Source organism: Rissa tridactyla, chromosome 12 (genome assembly GCF_028500815.1).
Source record: "Rissa tridactyla isolate bRisTri1 chromosome 12, bRisTri1.patW.cur.20221130, whole genome shotgun sequence".
Lineage (NCBI taxonomy): Eukaryota > Metazoa > Chordata > Aves > Charadriiformes > Laridae > Rissa > Rissa tridactyla.
Window position 1 is genome coordinate 2286560 of NC_071477.1, and position 25403 is coordinate 2311962.

Here is a 25403-nt window from a genome sequence, read left to right on the forward strand (position 1 = left end):
TAAGGGGCTGGTGCCTGCCCTGTGCAGCAGGACCAGCCTCAGCCCCAGACAGGTATCTGGCTCCCACCCCTGTCCCATTCCACCTTCTCGGTGTCACAGGGGCCCCTGGAGCATGGGCTGCTGTCCCCGGAGCACTTGGGAGGGTGACAGCAGACTAATCAGCTGGAGAGAGCTTTTCTATGGGCAAACTGGACACTGGAGATGCCACAATGCATAAAATGCCCTATTCCCAGTCACATCTCCTGGAGGGTAGTTCTAAAGCATTTGAGCAGTTGTCACCTGACACCTTCACATTTGTGTATTTCTAAGTTTATTGTATTGCACATGTTGATGTCTATAGTGAGTTGATGGCACAGGGCAGATCCTGCCTCAAGAGCAACATGACACGGGTGCAGAGCAGGTCTCTACATCCCTCACTGCACCCGAGCCGGCTCCCGCTGTGGAGGGGAGAGAACGGGCTCAGGCCATTGCTGGGATGGGGAGCAGCCAACAGGCTCAACCAGGAACTGAGTTAAACCCGACTCTGATGGGTGAGACGTACAAGAGGGTAAATAGACAAGGAGAAGGTGGAGTAGAGCGTTAGAGTTCAGCTGTGTCATATGTAACATTCATCATAATTATGTTTAGTATTAGGAAGCACTATAAATCCTGCAGTGGGCAATCGCAACAGCAGCACTTCATTCTGAGCCGATGGACGGTGCAGGGTCTGGGGCAGCATTGTGCCGTGACAACACACTGCAACAGGCAGCTCTCCTGTGACATCCCCCCCGCCACGCACCTGGCCAGGCCCAGCCCCTTACATTTCAAGATGACAGTTAGGCAAAAAGCGTAATTCCATATTTGTTATGACGCAACCCTTGAGACATCTACTTCCAAAAAAAAAAAAAAGAGAAAAGAGACACTAACACATGGGAGAGGGTGGAAGAAAATCATTAAACAAACTGAAGTGTCCCAGGAAAAAAATGTAAGTCTCTGTCCTTTAATGGGTCAGCACTGCTGTTTTGTAGCCAGCCAAATCATCCTAGGCAATTAAAATCTAAGGAACAGACAGATTTTTCTAAAATAACAGTTTTAAAAAAAAAACTCGGTAGGTTTTTATTGTAGGTCTCAAGAGGGCACAGTATGAGTAAGTGGAATGCCTACATGTCTATACAGAACAACCCATCACTTCCATTAAAAAGAAGCAGCTAAGCCATTGAATGAAATCCATCATGATGTCTTCTTCTGTTTTTTCTTTTCGTTTTCTTCCTTTTCTTTTTCAATTTCAGCAACGTACTTCTCAATTTCTTCAGGGTTTAGGATCTAAAACAGAGACACGGGTGACCCTCCAGATACTGATACAACTTAAGAGGCTTTTATTTAAGCAATTCTAGTTCTGACGTGGACAAAGTTAAACTGGTGCTTATCCAGGCACAGGCACCTTGTGCAGACACACAACATTCCACAATAAAGAGAAGTATCTGTGACATGAAGGGCTGGAAGTTGCTGCACATCAACAGGGACAGTATCAGCGCAAGAGGGGAAAAGCAGAGCCAAGCCCTTACCTTCAGCGGCTGCTCTCGCCTCATCACCGCCAGCTCGATGTTCTTCCCTCCAGACTGCACAACCTTAACAGGAGTCAGACGTAGGCATTAGCAGTGTCTCCATTAATTAATTCTAACAAACCCCTTTCAGGTCTTCTGAGAAGAGATACGGATGAGAAGTATTTTGCTCAGTAGCTCTAAGCTCTCGACTCTCAAAATAAGGGTCTTCCTCCTGGCGTCAGCGTGCTCGATGGCTGGCGAGGAACACCTCGCTTCCACCAGCTGACTTTGGGTATTTTCTGTATCTTACACTTCAATACAGAAGCAAGATATTCTGCATATGGTTTAGCACATCTTTGGTGCGTTTGTTTTAACGGCCAGAACTGAAGTCTGTTTTTCTCCCCAGACAACTGTTAGTAAATTCTGTGTGAGCTGTGGAAACTGTTACTGAAATATTCTGAACCTCGAATTTAATCCTGCACCCCCGGCCTACACTGGCCAGTTTTCATGGATCCTTTTATAGCGCTCTTCTGTGACACGCAGGAAGATCTTCCCGTACTCACATTTCAGAAGTTAACGCAGAAATACAGTGACAAGTCACACGAGGGATCTGGAACAGACTCACCTCGAGAAGAGCCTTGATGACAAGTTTAATAGTCAGATCATCTGTTTCAATGGCTTCATCAGTATAGTTCTTCTCCAGGAATTCCCGCACAGATTTGGCTCCTCTGCCAATGGCATTAGCCTGGAAACATCGAGGGGGGAAAAAAGGTAACAAATGGAAGTTTAGAAAATACTTCATTTACAGAACAAGTGAGAAATACAAGTTGTGCAATTACAGGATCTGAAACCATTTTGTGATCACCATGTGTTTCTCAGGAGACTGAATGTGGTACTTCCCACACGTCACACAAAAAGACAGTTGTCAGGCACAGGTGGTGGGCTGGGGTTTTTTGGGGGGAAAAGAGGACAAGATTTCCCAAGTAAAGCTGAACTGCAGACTGCCACTCTCAGTAAATTTGATCATTAAGGATCTGTGCAGCTGTGAGCCAGCACCATCTGGGCAGCGAGATCTCATTTCTACACCAGCCCCTCTCTAATCACAAATACTTCATTCCATCTGCACAAGAGAGAGAACCAGCTCACCTTCCATGCGTGGTATGTACCAGAGGGATCGGTCTGGTACAGCCGCGGGGTTCCATCAAAGTCAAATCCCACAATAAGAGCAGAGATACCAAAAGGTCTGCGGCCGTTGCTTTGTGTGTACCTCTGCTCAGAAAGAAGAGACGCTCATTTCAGAAGCAGTTTTTAGAGCAGAAAGCAAACACTGTAGAGATTACAACCAGAAGAGCCACCAGAAATATTTCTAGCAGGCTCTCTTCCCCCCTGAAGTCAGTTTTCAGCAATGATTTGCAACAATTCCATCCGAAAGCACGGCCTCGGCAGTGGCAAATCCCGTGTTACAGCCCTCTGCTGCCACGGGGTCAGCAGTCGCTGCCACCTCCCGCACCAGAAGCGCCCGGGAACGGGGAGGCCGGCCACCAGCAGCATCCCCGCGGCAGGAGACCGTGCGAGACTCGTGGTTTGTACGTTTTAGAGAAATGGTCAGTGTGCCAGAATGAAAGACCCAAATGTGAGATTACTGTAAAGGAAAAAGCTGAAACTTTGGAACATGGTAGAGTGCTCTGGCAGGCTAGTGACTATTACCAGAATCACACCATTATCATCATCACTACACTAACACGTGTCTGTGCGTAAGTAAATTAGACTTTTTCTAGTCCCCACTAGTTGCTGAAAATCAGTTTAATACACTGTCAAATTAATAATTTTATCACAGAATGCAGATGGGCATATTTTGACCCTGTAATTCATTTTAAATTCATGAATATCAGATGTAAATACATTAAGTACTGCAGTGATTTGCTCCCCTCTTGCCCCTCCCTGCAATGGCTCAGTAGGAGGGAAAACGAACAGGAGCCACCAAGGTTTTGACAGTAACACAGCACCATTGTTTTGAGAGTGAATTAGAGCTGTAGATTGGCAGAGTGTTCCTGATGGTATCACAAACGTAGTTGTGCAGTCCTTACAAGTAATAATTAATTTCTTCACCATTGGGAAGAAAACCAAACAGTAATCAATCCTCCTTTTCTATTACTACATCCCTATTTCCAGTAAACACCCACAACGTGTTCTGTTATGCTGATTTTTACCACCTGAGTAGAACAAGGCCTGGACAGACGTTTCACAAACAGTTTGAAGCGCTCTTCATCAGGACGTATTTTAAGCATCTCTGTGTGGTCCAACGTACCTGTTTCAGACTGGCAATGTAACGCGTGATGTACTCCACGGTGACAGGATCCTCCACGGTAAGTCTGTGGCTTTGACACTCCACACGAGCTCGATTTATAACTATTCTGGCATCAGCTGTCAGCCCTGAAACACCAGTGAATTCTCAGATTCATGCTCTGTACCGTACGCACAAATAAATCAGCTGGTCGTGCCCCAAAAGCCTCACGAGGTCAGTGTCAGCAGCAATGGAAAAAGCATATGAGCAATCACGCTTTCCCAGGTTTGCTGAGCAAGAATAGCATTTTTAAGGCAACAGAAAGAAGCTAATGTACCCAAATAACTACCTGGTTTAGTTTCCAGCTTTCGCGTTTGTGAGGTAGATAGTACACACAATTCTGAACCAGGAATATTCCTGACAGCATTCCATCTAACAGCAAATTAGCAAAGCCATCTCAGCTCTCACACACGCTGGGCTTATTTCGTATGCTGCCCCCCCAACCATAAGCCAGCTTTATCTGCACAGCAAATCTTGTCCAGTTGAGGAGGCTGCAGCAGCATGGTATTAGTTAACAAAAATGAGTATGACCCTTTAAAAAAAAAATTAAAAGAAACTTATTTCTTATTTTATTTTGTGGCTTATGATGCCATTTTCAGTTTACAGCCTTGTTTCCATTAGAGAACTTTTCTTCGAGCTCGTGAACCCACCTGCACGTATCGCAACCCTCAGCTAAGGCAGCAAAGCCGCACACTAAATCTAAAATCCATTGGTTTTGCCCGTTGATTCAGCTCTCCCCTTAGAGCACTGACACAAAGATTCTAAACTACTTGGAGAGAGGAGAAACCTTCTGAAATATATTTTCTCTCCATTTACATCTTTCTTTTAACTTTCACGCTTCCCGTTCAAGCTTTGAACAATCAAAATTAAAGCGTTTGGAACAGGAAGAATGTGGAACTAGAATATTTATACTTCAAATCCAGAGATGTTCATTCAGAAAGAGTCTTCTGAACTAGAACAGAAAAGATTTTTCTTTGTTTTATGCAAGACTGCAAAATGTAGCTTTTTTGGCATGATGCACGTGGAAAAACGTCCCCATAACTGACAAATGTCTCTTACACTCCTATAATATGTATTAATAATATGTATTTTATATATAATATATAAAATGTAAATATTTAATTTTAAATACATAAAATATCTTAAGTAACTTTATATATATATAAGTTTATATATATATTTAAACAGGTGCCAATGAGTTCTCAGTCTTCATCACATTAAACCTAGAGGCCCTTAGTAACTTTAACACGTTATTTCCTCTCATTAGATCATTGTCTCTCTCTCTATGTATTTATCCATACAGCAGGCTACTCTTATTTAAAAAAGAATAAGCAACCATGGAAATACACGCCCTCCCTGCAGTCCTCAGCAGTTATGCTAAGAATTTTATGTTCTCAGAATCCATAAACATACCCACAGGTGCTCCAATAACTGCGCAAACCCCTGAAGGAGTCACATACCTGCAAAAGCCATGCAGACATTGTCATCCAGGGCACAGATCTTCCGTACAGTTCTTTCATCCTGAAGTTTTGCCACAGACTTCTTTTCCACACCAAGAACAACAATATCCTTCCCTCTTACTCCAACCTTCAACACATTAAAAGAAGAAAAAAAAAAAGTTAAGCTAGGCCCAAAAAGACTAGTATCTGCAAACTTCACTGAAATGAGTAAGAAAATACAAACAAACACAAAAACCTCACATTGTAAATATTTTTTCAACTTGAAGTCAATGTTTTATTTCCTATTGCCACAACCTGGACAAAGAACTGATGGAACAAAAATTGTGTCAGATTCCAGGGTGCAGTTTCATAATCATAGTACTGCAATTTAAATCCACGTGGCTCCCAAGAGATATATTCCCACTCCTCCTACCAACTGCATTTCCCCAACTCTCTCCAACTCTAGCATTCGCGTTTCCGCAGCCACAGAAGCAGGATCAACAACAAAACTACCTCTGCAACTACTCCACGGGGATTGCTCAAGTCAGAACTGAAGATCAGACCAAGTAAAACCTAGACGCAGCCTGTCAGTAGCTTGCTGCCTTAATATCCTAATTCATACTTTGAGTATACCTTTTCCAACATCAGGGGGGAAAAAACTGTTGACCTTTCACACTCATTCCCACTGCTTCTCGTAGGGGGATGGGAATCATCTTTTCTTAGGGGGTGGCCCTGCTCTTAAGTGTGTGACGGGTGTTTCCAAAAAAACTGAGCTCAAACAACTACTCAACAAGAGACAAGACAGATATAGATTACACAGCACATAAGCTCTGCTTTTACAGTGTTTCCGATTTCTGAAAAAAAGAAAAAAAAAAGAAAAAAAAAGGGCCTATTTAGCACTAAGTCTTGTTACATTTATTCCCGCACCAAAGGCAGTAAATTTTCTTCCAGGTACTGTGTTATTTGGGAATTAATAGGTTTTTTTTTTTTCTCTCCCCCAAATGAAAACCCCTTAATTGAGCAAAAGCTCGGGACGGCTGGCAGCGAGGAGCCGGGAAGTTGCTTCTACACGGCTTTACCGACGCGGTTCCCGATCCCCTGGGATCCGCACCCGGCCCCGGCGGAGCGAGGCGGCCGAGGGCCACCGCTGTCCCCTCGGGGGACGGGCACCGGGGGCCCTGCGGGCCCACAGCCTAACGGGGCTCCGGCACCCACCGCTGCTGGGCCTCAACGCATCAAACCCCGACATTCCCCCCCAAAACCCACGGTACCGGCCCGAAACGGAGCCCGAGCCGCACAGGCAGCTCGCCACTGGCCCTGAGGAAAGCGGTGCGGCTCCAGACCCGGTGTCCTGCCTCAACACCGCGGCCTCGGGCTCCCCTCCGGCAGCGGGGAGGCTCCCCGCGGCGTGACGAGCCGCCCCGCGCCGCCAGCCCGGCCTCGCGCCTGCCGCGGGCCCGGCCGGCCGGACAGCACGGCGAGGGGCGGGCGCCATGCCGGGCCTTCCCTCAGCCGGCCGCGCCGCCGCCCCCCGGCCGCCCACCCCGCGCTCACTCACCGCGGTGGAGCCCTTCTTCACCGCCTCCTGGGCGTACTCCACCTGGAAGAGGTGCCCGTCCGGCGAGAAGACGGTGATGGCCCGGTCGTAGCTCATGGCTGCCGCCCGTGCGTCCCCACGGGGCCGGAACCAGCCGCCTCCCTCAAAACAGCACACTCATCCCCCGCCCGCCGCTTCCGGCGCCCGCCGCCATTCCGGCCGCACGCCGACGGCGCCCCCTGCGCCAACTCCGTACGCTGCACCCCAGAGCCCGCCGCGGAGGGGCGGGGCCTCACGTACGCTCTTGGCGTACAGAGGCCGCCTTACGCACCCGTCGCACCCACCCCCTTCCCTTGGCGTACAGGGCGGCCGCCCTACGCAGTTGGCGCAGCCGGCGCAGCTGGCGGCGGAGGCAGGAGCCGTCGCTCGCCTGCGACAGGAAGCCCCGCGGCCGGGACGCACCATGTGCGGCGGGCGGGGAGAGGCGGCGGGACCGGCAGCGGCCGCCCCCCGCCCGCTTCCCGCCCCCCCCGCCGCCCCGCCCCGAGCCGGCGGAGCGGGGAGGGTGGAGCAGCGGGGCCGGGGCGGGCGGCGGCACGGGGCCGGGGGCCGGCGGCGGGGCGCAGATCGTACCATCTGCGGCGGCTCCCCCCGCGCACTGCGGCGGGGCTGAGCGCGGCCAGAGCGGGCAGATAATAACAATATTATCGCAGCCGGGAACACATATGTGATAGGCACGTTAAAAAAAAAAAAAACAAAACAAAAAACCCAAACCACCATGTCGGTTGCCTTTGCTTCTGCTCGCCCAAGAGGCAAAGGGGAGGTCACCCAGCAAACTATCCAGAAGGTAAAAAAGCATGCTTTTCTACCCAGGATTTTGAGGTTTATTCCGCCGCCGGTGCTGCCGCCGGGAGGCCGGGGCGGGCGGAGCGGAGGCGGAATGGCGAGGGCTGCGGAGACGGCCGGCCGGAGAGAGAGAGAGGTGGGGGAAGGAGGAGGAGGAGGAAGTGGAACAAAGCGGAGGTGCGAAGAGAGCGCGGAGGAGCCGGGGCTGAGGCCGCGCTGGCACCTCGTCCCTGCGGGGCGCGGAGGGGAGACGCCGCCCGAGACGCGCCGGGACCCGCAGCCGCACGGTTACCGTGCGGTGGCATGCCGGCTTCTGCCCCCCCCCGCCAGATCCAGCCTAAAAAAAAACCGAATTAAAATAAAATCTTGAATCTGCAAGGGTTTTCTTTTGTATCGGGATGCAGAATTTTACTCTCTGCGAAGATAGAGGGAGCACCAGTCGCTGGTGCTGTATTTTTCATACACTGTTATCATCATTATTGTTGATATTTATTGATGTTCAATGGCAAACAAAGGCTTTGAGAGATTTCTCTCCTGTGGGGGCCAAAGCCGGGTTTCCTGGTTGGGAAGGGGTCATTCCAATGGCAAGGACCGTGCACACCCCGATAACCCTTCCTGGCTCCGGCAGAGGGTCGCGGTCAGCAGGGAAGAGGCTGGAAATGTCAATAAAGAACATGCATGTTTTTACTTTGCCCGCTACTTGTCATTTGTACATGGTGTTCTTGCGTGCTCCCCACCGCATGGGTGCTGCGTGTCGTGCGGGGGCAGCGAGGGGTGCGTGTTCTCCGTGGCCCCTTCGGAAATAGCGACGGGTGAAGAAGTGCCGTTGCTGGTACCGCAGTTAACCATCATCGGGGGGTTGGAGCCAAACCAGCATCTGGTGCCAATTTATGCCTTCTAGGGAAAAAAAACCCAGTGGCAGACTGTGACAGGACGGAGATTAAGACAGGACAAACCGCTGTAGGAGAGACTGAAGAGATGACCTGAATCTCAGGAGACTGTGGAAACTAATCCCATTTTGTGTAGCTCTTGCAGCACATGTAATATTGTGAACCACTTAATTTTAAATACTAAAATATTTCAGACTCAGTGGGTAAGTTTTTCTCTAGCCTCCAGATTGGTTGAGGTTAGGACAGAATTTCATAATTCATCTACTTTGTACTTAAAACCGTGACTGTATCCACAGACAAAGGGCAGCCAAAGTATCTCCAGTTTGATTTTCAAGGACTCCCCTTTTTGCATATTCATGAACTTTATGGAATCTTCAAAGTGTTATTTCTTTACCAATAACGTGCGGAACCATTTCCCATCGCGGGTGCATTTGCTGGGATGTTGCTTCAGGGCTGTTGGCAGCGGTTTTGGCAGCAGTGATGCCGAGGAAGAGACTTGAGGTGCAGTGACGGGATGGGCTCTGTGGGCACGGATGGCGCTGGGGCAGCGAGGGAAGGAGCAGGGGCTGGGCAAGCGACCCAAAAAATCCTCATAAAGTGGGCTTTTTAGAACACGTGCCAATTTCATTGAAAAACAAGATTATTTTTATTTGCATTCATAATATATAGGCAGCTTGTTTTTATTTATTAACTCAATTCTGATAGTCTTTCAAAGCTGTTATTATTCCAGTACCGACTATTCCTCACATGGAGGTGAGGAACTCACATTAGAACTTTTGACAAGACAGCAGTGATGGTGGGGCTTTGAAACAGTTCATCAAATAGCATTTGCAGGGCAGGAAACTTCAGTTTCTTCTGTGTAATGGAGATCAGAACTCAGTTCTTTTTCCCGAGTAAGTTAGGAAAAGAGCTATTCCCCATTCCTTTTTCAGTAAGCAAAATGTTATTCGGCTAATTGTAGAAGCATATCCCTTTCCTGATGAAGATATCTGTAATATTGCTTGGACTCTTGCTGCTGAGTACACATCTTAACTGAATGTGAAGATACTGTCAGTGGTATCTGTTGTGGAAATAGAAGAGGATGGATTTATATTCTTTGCTAATTCTATATACAGAATTTCCACTGAGACAGGTGAAAATTCTGTACGACAATGAGTACTGAGCATGAAACAAAGAGCTGCACCATGCATCAGGCGGGAGTATTTTCTCTTAAAATTATACGCTGCACCCGGGTTGCCATGTGAGCGTAGGCAGACAGGAGGAACATGGACTCCTGCCTGACGGAGTGGCGACGTCCCCTGCCAGCACTGGAGAGCAGGGGGCTGACCTGCCCAGGCAGCCACAGCATCGTCCCCTCTCCTCGGCCCCCCGTCACCGCGGGTCCCACCAGTCAGAGTCTGTCATGGACTGAGGCGTCCACAAAGTTCAGACCAACTTGCGAATTCCAAGGCAGAAGCAGGAGAAGCCGAGTTCTCTCAGGGAGTGACTTGCTAGATTGCAGGTGCATCAGAAACACTCTTCTACTCCTTTTTTCCATCATCTAGCCCTTGTTGCTATCTGAATGGGTCAAGAATTTGCTCTGATTAGAACACATACCTACATGGATTAATTCACATTCAACTCATAAACATGTTTCTCAACTCTTTCCTGAAGAGTTCTCTCCTGACAACCCAGTGGCTGAAAGGCCCGCTCTTGCAAGCACTTAATAGCAATGGTACCCACAGGCTGTACTGTGGAGGGAGTTTTTGCCAGAAGCAAACCTAAATTTGTAAATACTGTTGTTATTTTTCCATTCATTCACCTGCAGAAAGCTTGCCGCATTCACGAGAAAGCTGGGGGAAAGAGACAAACTATTGTATTTGAAATCTGAAAACAAATCAAAGGATATTTTAAGCTTTTAATTGTATTATGAGTCCATTAAACAAAGGTCAGTGGTCATTTTGTCCAGCAGCCCTGATTTCCTTGGAACAAGTCAGTCACTAGAATTTATTGAACGACACTAAGCTAGCAGCCACTGATACACATAAATTAACTGATATATAGTAACTCGGTGTTTTCATTTTAAGTCCTCCATGTATTAGAACTGAACTATCCCAAAGGGCACATTGGGGTATAATTCTCTTTAATGTGGTTTCAGTAGATCCAGTAATGCAAATTTTATACGTCACCAAGCTCAGTAGTCTGCACACACTACTCCTATGCAGGAAAACTAGTAGGTTTAAATTGCTTGCAAGTATAGTTCTTATTTGAAAGTAGGCATGTTAGTAAAATCTGAGGTTTTGGAAAGGGTTGGGTGGTGGTTTTGAATGAGGCGGCGGTATTTCATAGTGAAAGCGTTTTCCTTCTGCAGCATAAAAATCTATCTGCCATTTAAGGAGCAGAAAAGGTAAGTTCATTCGTTCTTCCATATTGCGTATTTCAACTAAGTCCTTTAAAGATAACAGTTCATAAGGGAAAGACTTGAAAAGCACAATCGTGTGGCTCAATAGAGTCACGTGTAGGTACTTTGTAATGTCCCAAGGCAACAAAACTGCACAAAATACCACCCACTGCCAAGAAGGGTGAATGTGGAGTATCACATAAACATGGGACTTAATACGATTCTCATAGTAACGTGTTTTGATCGTATTTCTTTTATGCAGATGCTAGATGAAAATCACCACCTAATACAGTGTATTATGGATTATCAGAGCAAGGGGAAAACTGCAGAATGTACTCAGTGAGTATTGCGAGTTTTGGAGTATGTCAGAAAATTTTGGTGTCCTCAAGAACAGTGCTACGAACAGTTCTGCTCACTGATCACTGAGAAAATAGCTGGACTGTTTTTTTAGATTCACTTGTATTAAGAAATGTATATTGTTCTTGGCACAGAGGTTTTTTTCTGAAGCATTTGAGTATTTAGTATTTACAATATTTTTAACAGATCATTTATTAAAATAATTACAAACAATTATGGTTATTGGACCACTTGCTCTGTGCAGATTCATTAAATAAAAGTAGAATCAGGTACTAAGGTAATAACGCATTTTCATCAGAAAGTAGTTCAATGTTAAGGATCAGCCATGTGGTTATATATGGTTAAAACACTATGCATGTAGACATAGCAGTTTGTAGCATTGCTTATTATTCCTAATCGTGAAAGCAAGATACTTTTATAAACTCGAGGCATAAAATCTCAGTCAGGAAGAATAGCCAATCTGTCCCATGAAAGATCAGGTTACGGGGCCAAACCTAGAAAGCCGTACTTTCAAAAAAACAGTCTAAACAAGATACCTTTTTTTAGAGAAGTCATGTCACCATTCTAGTTTAATTTTTCCCACTTCCCAGCCATTTTCCCCTTCTCAGAAGAAAACTCATGCTAAAAAAGCATCTTTTCTTGCTTTCTTGGAACCCTCCCTGTTTCCAAAAGTTTGACTCTTCCCTTCGCTGAGTAGCGCAGCTGTTTGCTTTTGGATGCCCTCCTGTTCTTTATTAGGAGCTTTTCCAGTTCATCGAGAACTGTGAAGGAGCACAAATGGTTCTGGTGGTGCTTACTTGAGTAAACACTCCAGTTAGAGTACTCTTGAAAAAAACCTTGTTCTTCTCAGCTTGCTGGCAGGGCAAACAGGTTTTGGTTTTTTTGGAGTTCTGGAATTTCATTACTACTAGGATCCTTGTTAAACAGAGGAAGAAGTGGCTAATTGTTCAAGCAGCTGCCCGGGTGTCAGTACTCAAAGAGTGAGGTCCTGGCTTCACAGTTCAAAGTGCTTTCAAAGAGAGTGTATTTCACCTCTCCCTTTCCCCAAGCTTCCCCATTTGTAAAAGAGGTGTTGAACACACCGATCCTTGATGAAAAGTATGACAGCACAGAGACAGGTCATTCCTATTGCTATTTATTATGACAGATGAAAAGTGGGCTAATGTAAGTACTCGCTTTTAAATAGAAAAAAAGAAAAAGATACAGGTTTGGAATTTTCTGTATTGTTAACCCTTTCCAAATAAGCTTTACTCCTTATTCTGTAGATACCAACAAATCTTGCACAGAAACCTGGTTTACTTGGCAACAATAGCAGATTCTAACCAGAATATGCAGTCCTTGCTTCCTGCTGTAAGTACCAGTGCTGCCATCAGATACATTTACTAAGCCAGAGGGAAATGGTCTTTGATTCTGTTACTGATCACTGTCTATAAACCATTTTTTAGTATTAGTTTTTAGTAAAAGCTTTGGAGCGGTCAAGTAGACCACTAAACAAAGGTTACTTTTACTGTGTTTAAAACACATTATTTGGGACATTTGTGTTAATCTCTGTCTCCGTAGCTCAAGTTCTATATACTACAAATGGTGCAGTGGTACAGATACGATTGGGCTCCATTTGTTCCAGATTCATTATTCTTTACCTATTCATTGTATTCTTTACTCAGGAAAAAATGCCACTATTTTATGTCAAAAATCTAATTCAGCATCTGGGCATTGGTTTGTCTTTAAACATTGTGTTATTCTTGCTAAATGGATTGATTTTGGAGGTATCCCATAAAATACAGCAGAGCTTTATGCTTGGCAGAGGTCATTTTGTCAACACACTTGTGTATCGTCTTTGCTCATGCATACCCCCTCAGCAGTTAGGTTCTGACCAGCACAAAATGAAATTCATGTAAGTATGGAAGAACAGGCACAGAAGCCAGACTCTATTCTAAGCACAGTTTTAAGATCTCCTCTGTGCTGCCTGTCGGCTTCTCAGTGTGGTGCCGACTGTCATTCACGCAGTAGTCACACGAAGAAAGGTTTATGCAAGCAAGCCCAAAAAGTGAAGGAAGCACATATTTAGTTGAGGCAGTTTTTAGTCATAGTCAGGCTAATTTGGGGGTTATTATTTTTCTAATTAAAACCTAACCAAAAATGTGCTTCTCCTCTTTGTTATTTGCAGCCACCAACGCAAAACATAAACTTGGGCCCCGGAGGAATGACTCAGAGTGCATCCAACCAATCTCTCCATTCACAGAGCAATCTCAGTGATGCCATTGGGACGGGCCTTCCTCCTTCCTCGCTCATGCAGAGTCAGATTAGCAATGGTGAGCTCCGGTCCCCTTTGTGCTGCTTTGCTGTTGCTTGGCAACAAAATCATTAATGCAGAATATACTTACAGAGCTGTAAAAGACCTCTCCTAACTCACCTTTCAGGCATATGGGGATTTCAGGCACATGCTGAAATCATCACAAAATGGCTACAGTCAGTAATGATGTTGGCTTCTGCAAGGACTCCAATCTGCATAGTATTTCTAGGGGAGAAATTAAAAACATTTTTTAAAAAACGCATAATGAAAATCACCAAGTAAAGATGCATCCAAGTTTTTAGTAAGAAAAATTATATATTGTCATATTTTTCTCTTGGAAGTGGTGAGGTTGGCCAGGGTAAAATGGAATTGCTTGCATGACTAACCGCACAACCGAGCCTTTAGATTGCAAAGATCTTCCATGGTACATGCCTTCTTAAAAATAATCTGGTGTTGCATCAGTCTTTGTCCTCTACAGAAGCTTGCAGAGATTGTACTACATAGCCAAAGAGTTGGCACAGAGATTTCATGTGAATAAGATAACATGCTTTGTCTATTTGTTTCTTTTGGTCGTGCAACTGAAAAGAAACTAATTGAAAGACAATTTTTTATTTTTTTTACTCTGTGCATTGTATAGTATGAATAATGTGTTTATTTATTTGGTAGTTCATAGTTATTTTGTCAGTTCTTGTTTCTGTGGGTCTTTCACAGAGTGACAGAGAGAGAAAACAGTTTCTATAAATAGAAATACCTGATTGTAAAATCACAGACCTTGGTGGGGGGACTCAAGAGCAGATACAAGCCATGAAATTACTTCTGACTTTTTAAAAATCTATTTGTGGTCAAGCTGATAGTACCTTTTAAACTAATGGATGAGGTACCTCCTTTGAACAGTTACAGCTTGTAAAATGAACTTATTAATTTAACTGGGCCTTCTTTCTGAAAGATTTATTACCTAGTATAAGTATTATAATAAGTCAGTCAAAACATTGTTTTGTTTTACTAAGAATCTATATTTTCAGTGTTATTGTTGCTGGTTTCTTATCTGCCCCCTACCCTCCAGTTGTTGATAGTAATGTAGTGCTGATGGAAAGAACCAGACGGGCAGTCCTGAAGACTCGAGTCATGGCAGAACAGGAGCAGCCGGGGCTCTTCCCCTCACGTTGCCCCAGCCCAGTGCTAAAACCCAGCCTGAATTGGGGGGTCTCAGGGTGGTTCACTCTCTGCCCAATCACTGAGACTCTGTCACCTACATAATGCCAGGTATTTTATCATGAAAATGTCAGTCCACTGTAAGCCAGGCTGAGGACACAGCTGCACTTCAAAACGAAGGTGTGACTGAGGACACAGCCTAGGTGACAGCAGCAGTGATGGCATGTGCTCCGCTGCCAGTCCCTGCTGTGAAATGGGACCTGCACATCCTGGGGCTTGGGGACGCTCCGTGGTTCCCAGCCTCTGCTGCTACTGTCTCTGTGCCACCCAGAATCAAGTTAGCACAACGATACTAGATGACACTGCAGTCTGGATGTGTAAATAGACTTTGAGACTGAGAAATTATTTCACATCAGTCAACAATTGCTGGACAGTGTTTTTTGGAAATCAGGAGTAAATATGCACAAACAATTCAAATACATATAGGGCTCTAGTGCTTGTGAAAATTTCTCATCTAATGGCAATAGAGATGAAAGTCTGTAATGAACAGGTGCAGCTTTGTAAGAGAGGGAAGAACAGGGAAGAAGCCATAGAAATTACTACATTCTATTCTTTATTGTCCTCAGTCAGGACCTTACAGGCATCACCTCTGCAGGACAATAGCTAGGTAATTCCCTACACACGCTGTAACTCTCCATAGTGGCAGCTGTCTCAATTGTAATGATAATTCTGTTGATGGGGACAAGCTAAAAAACAACCCAACCCACTGAGATTTCAAGTAGTCCACCATCCACAAGCCAGTGATTCTTCATGGCACAGCCCTGCAGGGAAACCCAATAGATTCCATGAACCAACCAGGGAAACTCAGCTGCCTCCGGATAGAATTGGGCCCAACTGAGAATTTTAACTGTTCGGAAATCATGAATGAGGCCTTTCAAAGAATAATCCAACTGCCTTAGGTTCATGAAAGTATGAAAGAGGTTCAGTGCTTTGTATTTATCTTGCTGTTTTAGTGTTTTTATCTAAACACTTTTGGTCATGCTTTCATATTTTCCCTTACAAACATAAAGTAGCTGAACCTTTTTTTTTTTTTTTTTTGCTTTGAAGAAGGCCAAGATTCTCTTAAGTTTTCCCACGCAAACAGGGCAAGGTTTACCAACACTTGCTTCACTCCATCTCTCACTCAAAGCAGCTGCTAGCTCCATTCAAACACCAGGTGGTCTTGTGTTGCACAAGAAGTATCAGCTTTGCAAGACATACAAAAACTGGAGCAAAACACAGGGCGAGATCTCTGTTCTGGTATATTGACCTGGCTCTGCTGAATTAAGTAGAGCTGACTCTTTATCTCGTGTTGAAAATGCTGCTTGCATCTCTCCATCAGAGGAAAATATAATAATCTACAGCAAATTTTCTCATTTTGATGTCTATAAATACCATTAAGAGTAATTAATGAGGCTTGTACTAAGAGAATTAGACACGTTTTTCAGAGGCTGTAGATACACTTAATAACTGTGAATTAAGATATCATTATCTAAACATCACAACATAATTCCGTCTCTTCTGGAGATTCTGCATGTCTTCCATTCTACCTAAATTAATTTAGATTGACAACAATACAGCTGAATTCAGATAGACAACAATACACATTATCACAATTTAGACAGTAACAATACACAATGAAAACAACTTTCCAAAACTCATTCACAAAAGTATTTACAGCAACAAACAACAAAAAATAAGAGCCAGACTCTCCCCAATTTTAGTTACCCAACAGCAATAGAATTTTAAAAAATAAGCATACTGACAGGTAAGCAGGCTAATACAAACCCAGAGTATAATTGTAGCAGTCTGGTGATTAAATATGGTGATTTTGGAAAGGGAATACAGGGATTATTATGGTAACTTGGAAAATTTATCTTCCGAAAGTCTGAGGAGCCAAGTCAAACTTCAGGAGAGGGAGAGACAAGGTTGTCCTCTGAGGAGAGGGTCCGTCGGCACTTCACAAGCCCCAGCTGAGAAGGTTGGTTGGTTATAAAGGAACTGATGGGTACAGCAATGTGTGAAGTCTCAGTCTTCCCATTGTCACCATCTGTGGAGGTGGGAAGAGGAATCACCAGCAGGACAGGAGGAAGGAAAGGACAAATTTGCGAAGGCTGGGTTGTTTCCAGAGTCCATGTATTTTCTGAAGTATCTGTAATTACTGGCATTTGTTAATTCTGCTGCCTGTGAGGAACTGGTTGTAGGGTATTGCTGCTGGTTTTGTTCTTCCTGTCTGCAATTCTGTACAGCCTGGATCTGGCTGCCAGGAAGAGGGGGATCACTCTAACTGTGCAGTAGGCAGTTTTAATTTGCCTGTAGATAACAGAGAATTTTAATAATGAGGATTTTTTTCATTTTGTTTTGCCTTATCATAAGGTATTTTAGAAAGGCCGTGAGGGCTTTAATGCTCACTGTACGTTGCCAATAATAGCACAGATTTTCTTGTTGCTCTCTTTAATTTTTCTAGGTCCTAATCACGTGTCTATGCAGCAGTCAGGCCAGAACACTATGCCCACGACCTCTCTGAGTATGACTGTCAGCAGTCATGGAACTGGGCCTGGTTATAGCCATACAGTGCCTGCATCTCAGAATGTGCCAATGCAAGGCCAGGGGTCAATAGGCAATTATGTCTCTCGAACAAACATCAACATGCAGTCTAATCCAGGTAAACTCCCTCTTCCTCCTTCTGGGCCAACTTGACTTTTCAGTGACCTCAGAGGTTTACCACACATGAATTTGTTCTGTAAATATTTTCTGTAGACAGCGACAAACATACAAGAGGAGCAGACAGCTTTAAGACATCTCTGAATTTCAAGGTGCCAGGCACCAGTGTAAGTCAGAACAGTTTCAGACTTGCTTTAATTTACACGGACTTGCTATGGTTAGCGATGAGTTGGGGAAAAGAGAGCTAGCTCAAAGTGCAGCAGCACGATCTGATAGCCCCTGGTAGCAAATCCCTCAGCCGTGGGAGGGATCGGAGAAGCACCTTTATCCTAGCTGAAATGGCCTGCCGAAGAGCATTACACATTTACTCTTTGTACATTACTACCCCTTTTTTGTTATTTTATCGATACTTCACACTGCTTGCAGGGTATAGAGAGACTAGCTGACAACTTGGAATTGATCTCTTAATTTGCAAAAATGTTTGCTACTGAGTATTGAATGGGATGCCCAATGCTTAATAATTCTTTCCGACAATATGAAATTTAGGGATCAAAGAAATCCTAGAATGTCAGTTTATTTAAACTGTGTAATCATCAGGTATATAATAAGATGGAAGTAGAAGAAAGAGTTGATTAGAAAAGAAATGCAGCCAGGAGGTAGAGAGGAACAAGCATCAGTTCTTACGTCTTTCTTTAATCCTACTGTGATAATGATTACATTATTTTAAATAAACTAATAGTAATCAAGTCTAGATGTATTTTTAAATGTGTGACTGAAGCAAATGGCAAGAACTGACCATATAATAACATCCTTTCTGGATTACAGTGCAGAAGAGTTAAATACATGGAGTAGGAAAACATCTCCCCCTGTGGAAAATTCACAGAATTATCAGGATGCATGTTAGTTGAAGGTTTTAACTTGCTTCCAAAGAGAGTAGGGAGAGAACTATCACATCCTTTTAGAAAACAGTGTTTTCCATGTACATTGTAGTCTCCATGATGCACCAGCAAGCAGCAACGTCGCATTACAACTCGGCGCAAGGAGGCAGCCAGCATTACCAGGGGCAGTCCTCCATTGCCATGATGAGCCAGAGCAACCAGGGCAACAGCATGATGGGTCAGCGACCAATGGGCCCTTACAGAGCTTCACAGCAAGGTAAAATCTGTTACTAGATTATTGATGTAATTATTATTAGATTGATGATATGCAGTCTGTCCTGTGGGGTAAGTCAGTCAACAAAATTTCCAAGTCACGTTTATGAGCAGGGAATCTCATCTGGGAACAGAGGAAATCTCGAATGGTGGAAGTATCATGACAATCAGATGAACTTTAATCTATTTTCAAGATTTATCTATTTAATTATTTCAGGTGTTTAGAAAAATAATTCTGTCTAAAAGGGACCATATATCTCTAAAGAAAAGATGAACAATTTGACATACAGCTCACTCAAGCCACTGGGAATCTTTTCAGTTCTTTCAAATGGTATTGGATCAGCCGTAACATGGCACAGTTAACAAGGAACACATTTCTGCAAAGAAGATATAGTTTGCCAGCAATTAGTACGAAAAATTAGGCCAAGGAAAGGAAAACACCAGAGGATAACTACCATGCTCTAAGACCTCTCTGGAAAAAGTTCTAAGAGGTAATAAAGCTGCTAGACTGATTCTAACATAAACTGAATTTTGCTAAGAAAAAATTAATACATTAATTAAAATATATTTAATTCTGTCTGTGCTCTTGAGCATGGAATATATTCCTGTGCTTTCTAATAACTCCAATTAGTAGATGAAATGTAGACATTACTTTCGGTATTGCCAGAGAAGTGAATGGTTTTAGGACATGTTACCAACCGTTGTGTAATTTCAGTTTCAGCCAGCTTGTTCTGAGAATACAAATTTATTTCCTTTTTCTAGTGAGCAAAACATCTTTGAAACTGCTCTCAACATACATAGCTTGTTTACTTATCCTGATGTAAACACTGTTTTCTTTAAAAAAAAATCAGATAAGAAAAAAACATCCCTTAGGAGCGTACGGGCTCAGTTTGCTCTCTCTTGTCTTTGCCTTGCAGGTTCCTCGCAGCAGTACATGGGTCAGGAAGAATATTACAGTGAACAGTACAGTCATGGACAAGGCTCTTCAGAACCTATGAATCAGCAATATTATCCAGATGGTAATTCCTCTGAGCTGTAGTCACTGTAATACTGCTGAAGTGTAGACCAGCATGACTGCTACATGCAAGGACGTGGCAAATCCATTAAGATTCATTTCATTTAAATGCTAGAAAATTCTAATGCCAGGGCATGAGAGCCTGGTACACAAACACACACATCACCACATCCTGCTATCCAAACTGCTTCAAAAGGAGCACAAAGCCAAGTTTGGATTTGTAAATGCAAGAGATTTATTTATAGGTATGGTTTTCCTTGACATGTATTCAACTTTCTATCTAAGGGGTCTGTACTTCCTCTTAGCCTCATCTCTGTGTATAAGCAGCTTCATAATATATGTTTTCAACAATATATCTCTAGTAATATTAATAATGTACCTGATAAATCTTTGCAATTCCTTGTAGGACATGGTGATTATGCCTATCAGCAGTCATCCTATACTGAGCAGAGCTATGACAGGTCGTTTGACGACTCTACACAACATTATTATGAAGGAGGTAGGAAAATGCACTGGCAATCTTTGTAAAGCAAAGCTCTAATCCCCTAAAATACTAATGAAATGCTTACGAAAATGTAAAATATGACTTGCAATTTCTCTGCGACTCTGTGTTTTTCTTCTGAAACACTTCTGGGCTAAAAAAAATCCTTTGGGGGACAGGTTGCTTGTTTGCGTGTTTAGTGATGTGTATAAATAAACAACTCTCTCCTGTTCAAAACAACTAAAAATCACTGAAGAAATAAACTCATCGTGACAGGCAAAATGTAAACATCTGTTTCTGAAGAGTACTCATCTATGAGTTCCAGACCAAGGCTTCTTTGTTTTCCTTATGATTTGCATGTACAGTGAAATACCTGCTTCATCTCTAACCAAACTATTTCAATTTTTCCCTCTTTAGGAAATTCTCAGTACAGCCAGCAGCAGGCAGGGTACCAACAGGGAGCTGCACAACAGCAAACATATTCCCAGCAGCAATACCCAAATCAACAAAGTTACCCAGGACAACAGCAAGGATATGGTAAGAAAACTGTCACCGACCAGTCAAGTTTTTGCAATCCTTCGTCCTGACGCCTCCATTGCCAAGCTAAAATTACGCTGTAAACTATTTCCTTGATTAACCCTGGACATCCACGTACCAAAACTAGCCACAGAGCATAGCATGAAAGGGGATTCTGGGCAGTAAGATACGTTAGTGTAGCACTGCCTTCCATACTGTTATGTTAGCATCTTGCATCCCACTGTCTTTGGAAAGAAAGCCAGAAAGTTAGAAAACACACTTTTGCCTCATGTTGACTTCCTGTTAAGTGACGGCAAGAGGTGACTGCCTGGATTCTCAGGCCTCCTACACATGTAATAGTTCTGAACTGACATGAAAAAATAACATCAACAATCCAGAGAATCATTACTCTCTCACTTAGATTTCTTGCAACATCATCGGGGTTTTGTTCCTTGGTGAGGGACTGAGGTGAAAGGAAAAAAGTAGAAGTGCTTTGAACAGGCTTTTGAACCCTTCAGGTCACCAGGGGCGGAGTTGCCCACTGTCATCAAAAGAATCTGAGTTTGATGGCTGTCTGAGTTTTCTGACCAATTGGAGGCAGCTTGTATGTATCCTCAGCCTTTAGGAGAAAGAAACCATTTCGGGTTATTTAGTACAAAAACAGGGTCTGGAGAGATTGGAATAATCTGAATCCTAGCTTCAAGGCAAGGGATTTCTGGTGGATCTCCCAGATGTGATGGTATTGACCTTGAACTGGCAATGTTAACCAAACTTGATAAATTGATGTCGATATAAACAGCAAACGCATTCTCGAAATGTAAGTTCTCGTGAAGTAGAACCTACATGCCTAAAAATTTAATTAAATTATTAACACCTGACTCTGCAGTACTAGTAGTTTGGACTACTCAAACTAGACATACTCTGTGAAATGAAACACGAAATTCAGTTTATGATGTTAAAATCTGGCCTCCTCTTTTTAAAGGTTCTCCTTCACAAAAATCCACCAATAATGCTAAAAAGTGCACACAGCAGTCTATATACAGTCCCAAATAAAAGGAAATCAATATCCTTGTGCAGTTGTGTGTCTGATTTACATGGGTTTTAAAAGCATCTCTATACGCAAGAAATTGCTTATGTTCTGCCTGGTCAGCAGTGCTTATGGTGGCACAGCCTCAGTAAATAAGTTAAACGTGCAATTGTTACTAAAATAAAGGCCAGGTAGCTTGCATATAGGTAATAATTGAATTGTGCCAATACAGATTTCAGGGAGACAAATCACTTAAAAGTGTATCACATTTTATGCACAAAGCTTAAAACCTGAAGTTTACACTGCTGCAACTAGATCATTATTAGCATTAACACTTTCTAGTGTAAAGCTTGAGGGGAGGTTGAGGCAAAATTTACTCACAGTTCATACTTGCAGAGCTTACGTTGTTCCTAGCATGTTTTACATTATGTTAACCATAAGAACTCCCCCTAGCAAACCAAGCTTTATTAATAGATTTCACTGCCTTCTCAGGTCCTGCACAGGGAGCCTCTTCACAGTATTCCAGCTACCAACAGGGACAGGGGCAGCAATACGGAAGTTACAGAGCTTCTCAGACAGGCCCATCCGCTCAGCAACAGAGGCCTTATGGCTATGAGCAGGTAAGTTGTCTAAACCTCTGCTATGAAAAAGCAGATTTAGCTGTTAGCTCTGCATATAAATCTATCTGATAATTTGGTGGAGGCATATTGGTGATACTTCAGTGGGTCTTTCAAAATTCATAGACCAAAAGAAATTGTCTAACTCATTGTTTGTAAACCTCTGATATATTATCCTCCAACATTTTTATTTCTCTTTTTTATAGGGACAATATGGAAATTATCAGCAATAAGAGAATATGATCCTGTGTCAGATTCATTTCAATAGTATCTCCATCTTTTGAACTGGATGTACAGGCAGTTTTGATTAATTGTAATATGTTGGTTACCCCTTAGCACAAAGCAGCGTCTGTATGTGAACAGTGTTCATTTCATGCTGGATATGAAGCAGTGCACTACTGGTAACAAGACAATGCTTTAATGGTTTGATATTTGGTAGTGTGTATAGTACTGTATGTTGATACAATGCAGAAGTTTTTTCATTTACCCCCCACCCCACCCCATTCTTGATGTTTCTAAATAGCTTTAGGATCATTTGATCACAGTTGTGCCCATTCTGGAAAACAGCCAGGTTATTCTGCAGTCTGGCTCAATACAAAGCCATTCAGTCATATCTTAGTCCAGACGAAGTATCCCGTGGTAAGTTATTGATCGTTTTTAACTGAATGCATTGAAGATTACCTGCCAGCCTCTGAAATCCATGGCTCTTAACTTTACTTCGTAAGAATAAGGGGATGGATACATTCCTTAGGTGAAGACAGTTCTATGCTATATGATAAAAAATAAAATTAACTGCAATTTCTGTAATACCTACCTACCTACCTACCTACCCACCCAAGTCTTATAATTCAGTAATCTGCACAAATCCACATTTCTGTTGTAAAAGGTACAGAAAGAGGATCAAAACCTATATTCAAGGAAATGTTAATCACAAGCAGCACCTTTTATATATCCATGTAAACTAAAGTATTTCTATTGTGGAAAGAAAAATAGAAGAGAGCTCTGAAATTTGCAGTGTCAGCCTACTAGATGTCAATATTGCTTCATATTGCGCTTAGCTGAGAAAAACATCTGGCAAAACTCATCTTAAAAACACTACTCCAAATTTTATAACTCACATATACATTTTCATGCCAAATTTTGCAAGCAGGTGGCTGGCATCCTTCTTTATTTCTGATTCTTCCATTGCCCCTGCTCAGATTTTCCAGCAAGCATTGTAACCATAAATATTGTCAAATCCCTTGGTTGACTGTTCTCACAGCTCACCATCACTTTTATTTTTCTCTTGTAGCTTGACAGAAATAGGTCAGAAGTAAAAGGAAAAAAATCCATCTTTATTGCAGATAAGCAAGTAAATTCAGCTTTAATTGTGAAACAATATTATGCATATAGAGAGGGGAACTATTAATGGGGTCAACCAGTGAAAGAATACCTATAGAGGGAGAATTTAGAAATAAAAACTAGTGGTATGTAAAAGCCAGTATGAACAATGTAAGTCCCTTCAATTCAGTTTTATATGTTCTTATAAAGTGTTGAAAAAAGCACTTGTAAAGTGCTTATAGAAGTGCTGAACAAAATACCAAACTTCTCTGAGGCAAAAGGCTAGGATGACTATACTCCATAAGCATTTTTTAATACGCGATTAACTGCAAATTTACAACATAGAGTAAATACATCCTCTGTAGGATTTTCTCCTTTTCTTTGTCTGAAATGGTGTATTTATGGGATTTCAAGTTCTAGTACTTTATATTTTGAAAAACCGAGACCACCAGGAAAAGAGATCTCTCAATTCATTATTTTTTTTTTCTATAGAGGAAAGTCTTTAACTGGACAGATGAAGAGTTTACTATTAAATGTTGTCCAAGCACTGCCCTTGCTACATTAACAATTTAAATTACTGATGAAAATAGAAGACCTTTTTTTTTAGTCAGTTCACATTTCTCTCATCTTCCCTGCTGGTGTTTTCATATAAATAAGTACTCTCAAATAGCAAGGAACAGAAAGGAAGTAAGATTGGTTTTTTTTACAATAAATTAATAATACAGGTAGTCAGAAGAATGCAATATTGCTCTTTGCCAGCATGGAATTATGCCTTTTTATGTGGTTTTTGAAAGTGATGAAATACTTTTGAGAGAATATGAACAACACTTAAAATGAAACAGCAACATTACATCAATCTGAAATGTCTTACATTAAGAACTTCTTGAATGTTGTGTATATAATGTATTTGAAAGAGCACTTTGAAATAGTTTGTACATTTATTTCCTAATTTATACATGACTTTTGGTGTTAATATTTATAATTGTTAATAACAAAATGTTTATTTAATGTGTTGTCCATTTTTATGTATTAATGTGGAAACAAAGTGATGCCAGCATTTTGACCTCTTCCATTAGTTGTATCATTTTCTGTTTTGTAATACAGAATGCTTGAAAATTGTTTAGGTTAAAAATTATCTGAAAACAAAGTTGGTGGTACTTTTCTTATGACACGGACTTTTGAATGGAAACAACAGACAAGGGGAGATTCCTTTGAGCTGCACCCTCTCCCCAACTTTTCTGATACATTTCATAGATAATTACATATGATGAAAGCTGGTCTCAGCTTTCCAGTTATTTGATGTGTGAAGATCAGACGCTGTGTGTGCACAGAGTGGGTGTGTGTACGTAAGAGCTCACCTCACAGCGCGGAGGGGGAGGCATGCGGCAGGTGGACTGATGGCGCAGGGCTCCTCAAGGGCCGAGGGAGACACCTCAAGGGGCTGAGGGGTAGACTGTCTTCTCAAGGAGCCGAGGGAGACACCTCAAGAGGCAGAGACCCCTGTGGGTCAGTGACAGAGCTCCACGGGCGGCACTGTGTTACCTCAGATGCCGCAGCCAGCTCCAGGCCCAGCTTCGACTTCGAGTGCTGCTAAGACCGCGGCAGGCAGGACACTCAGCAGGCCCCTGAGGGTCAGGGATCCCAAACCCGGCTCCCCGTACCGCTCTTCTACTCATCCCTCACGGGTACCACAGACTTTGTGCGTACCGCGGCGCCCGGGATCGACGCTAGTCCTGCAGCGGCGGCTGTGAGGCACGACGACGGCCCCGCTGCCTGAGGGGAAGCCGGGCGCAGCTTCCCGCGCTTTCTCCA

The 25403-nt window shown here is 43.1% G+C and overlaps 2 protein-coding genes across 4 annotated transcripts; one reads left to right on the plus strand and one right to left on the minus strand.

Annotated features, from left to right (window-relative positions):
- Positions 1–1069: 1069 nt before the first annotated feature.
- PSMA7 (proteasome 20S subunit alpha 7) lies at positions 1070–7080 on the minus strand. Its single transcript, XM_054218169.1, has 7 exons — positions 6865–7080; positions 5328–5454; positions 3832–3956; positions 2670–2792; positions 2149–2268; positions 1545–1607; positions 1070–1302 (listed from the first exon to the last, which is right to left on the minus strand). The coding sequence occupies exons 1-7, from the start codon at positions 6958–6960 to the stop codon at positions 1210–1212; spliced, it is 747 nt and encodes a 248-aa protein (XP_054074144.1). The 5' UTR covers positions 6961–7080; the 3' UTR covers positions 1070–1209.
- A 386-nt stretch (positions 7081–7466) lies between these two features.
- Positions 7467–24640, plus strand: SS18L1 (SS18L1 subunit of BAF chromatin remodeling complex). Of its 3 annotated transcripts, XM_054218332.1 has the most exons (11): positions 7467–7690; positions 11222–11298; positions 12582–12666; positions 13484–13628; positions 17268–17465; positions 18455–18619; positions 19533–19634; positions 20037–20129; positions 20529–20648; positions 22147–22274; positions 22478–24640. In XM_054218332.1, exons 1-11 carry the CDS (start codon positions 7622–7624, stop codon positions 22502–22504), a joined length of 1209 nt encoding a protein of 402 aa, XP_054074307.1. In that variant the 5' UTR covers positions 7467–7621; the 3' UTR covers positions 22505–24640. The 3 variants fall into 3 exon arrangements, with proteins under 3 accessions (XP_054074307.1, XP_054074308.1, XP_054074309.1); XM_054218333.1 differs by lacking the exon at positions 17268–17465; XM_054218334.1 differs by lacking the exons at positions 7467–7690; positions 11222–11298; positions 12582–12666; positions 13484–13628 and adding an exon at positions 16736–16781.
- The last annotated feature ends 763 nt before the right edge of the window (positions 24641–25403 follow it).

Excerpts from the sequence above, each read along its gene's own strand:
- SS18L1 (XM_054218332.1), top strand. The coding sequence starts at position 7,622 with ATGTCGGTTGCCTTTGCTTCTGCTCGCCCAAGAGGCAAAGGGGAGGTC. Across the intron at positions 12,667-13,483 it reads TGCAGTCCTTGCTTCCTGCT|CCACCAACGCAAAACATAAA; the intron begins GTAAGTACCAGT and ends TGTTATTTGCAG. Across the intron at positions 20,130-20,528 it reads ACAACATTATTATGAAGGAG|GAAATTCTCAGTACAGCCAG; the intron begins GTAGGAAAATGC and ends TTCCCTCTTTAG.
- PSMA7 (XM_054218169.1), bottom strand. The coding sequence starts at position 6,960 with ATGAGCTACGACCGGGCCATCACCGTCTTCTCGCCGGACGGGCACCTC. Across the intron at positions 5,455-6,864 it reads TGAAGAAGGGCTCCACCGCG|GTTGGAGTAAGAGGGAAGGA; the intron begins GTGAGTGAGCGC and ends AATGTGTTGAAG. Across the intron at positions 1,303-1,544 it reads GGCGAGAGCAGCCGCTGAAG|ATCCTAAACCCTGAAGAAAT; the intron begins GTAAGGGCTTGG and ends TCTCTGTTTTAG.